The 1,212-nt window shown below is 35.3% G+C and overlaps 1 protein-coding gene across 2 annotated transcripts in view; it reads right to left on the minus strand.

The window, feature by feature from the left end:
- The window catches only part of LOC119589277 (myosin heavy chain, striated muscle-like), a gene marked incomplete in the record, with an annotated part of 11,977 nt that overhangs the window by 5,551 nt on the left and 5,214 nt on the right, over positions 1–1,212 (minus strand). For both annotated transcript variants that reach the window (XM_037937895.1, XM_037937894.1), the window contains 2 exon segments: positions 434–598; positions 729–874. In XM_037937895.1, coding sequence (XP_037793823.1) covers positions 434–598; positions 729–874 — 311 coding nt within the window.

Raw genomic sequence — 1,212 nt, forward strand, 5'->3', positions numbered from 1 at the left:
ATGTAATTTTTTCCTTTTTCTTTTTTCTTATGGGAAAATGATAGCAGCTGCCTTTTTCATTAAAATGTATTCATACAAATTTATGATATTTATATTTTTCTCTCTGATGATTAATATCTGATGATTAAACTTAAAAGGATGATCTGTGTCTAAGATATATCATATTTTAGGAAACCTGATTGTATGAAAAAGATCTAAAACTAACAAACAACATAATGATTAATAAATATACAGATACATGTCTTCACTTTTAACAATATATTGCCTAGCAATTACCTAACACTTATCTTCATTTTAATCACCTCTGAAAAAATGAACAGCATCTGGAGAGCATTCTTTTATATTTACTAAGTTATATGGACTAATGTCATCATACACTAAAACGTCTTGCTTATAAATATTAAGACACACCTGTACATTTTGGAATACTAACCTTGCTTCTTTCTGGAGGACGGCCTCTCTCAGCGAGTCTATTTCGTGGGCGCACCTCTGAAGTTCCTCCTCTAGACTGCGCGAACGAGACGTTTTCCTCTTGAGTTCTCCAAGCAAGAGCGTCATTGCCGATGTAATATCTTCTAAGGTCCGCAAGGTGCTTCGTCTTGAGCGTTCAAAGATGGGAATAAGTTTGTTATTATATTTCTCTACTGTCCTTATGCTGTAGTACCAGATATTTTGTTGTTGTAGAGTACGTTCATACTGTATTTACAGAATTTTAAAGTTCTCTCTACCTTCTTGGAGAAGTGATGGCCATGAAATGCTCTAAGCCACTTGTTGAAAGTCCTTCTTCAACTTGTTGCAACAACTGCATAACACACTGATCCGTTCGAGCTGCATCCTCCTCCTGCTCTATTAGACGAGCCTCCACACCCTGCATCTGGTATGACAGTTTACAGTATCAATCAATCATCTGAAACTATTTTCCTCCCAGAATAAATCAATATATACTTTTGATGGGAAATTCCCTCCTTTCTTATTCTAATGCCTACTGGACAGAACAGCCATTAAACTGGTATCTTAAGTCTGTCTTTTTTTTCATCTTATATAAAACATACTGTATACTCAAGTATGACTATTGCCTATATTATCCTAAAGGGTTTAAAAGGGAATTCATTATCTTATGTCTCTTACCAGAATATATCATCAATCTGTCCAGTGGCACAGCTATGAGCCAAAGCGGGATAGAATATTTTTTAGGTGGGCCACAGAGTTTTC

Source organism: Penaeus monodon, chromosome 25 (genome assembly GCF_015228065.2).
Source record: "Penaeus monodon isolate SGIC_2016 chromosome 25, NSTDA_Pmon_1, whole genome shotgun sequence".
NCBI lineage: Eukaryota > Metazoa > Arthropoda > Malacostraca > Decapoda > Penaeidae > Penaeus > Penaeus monodon.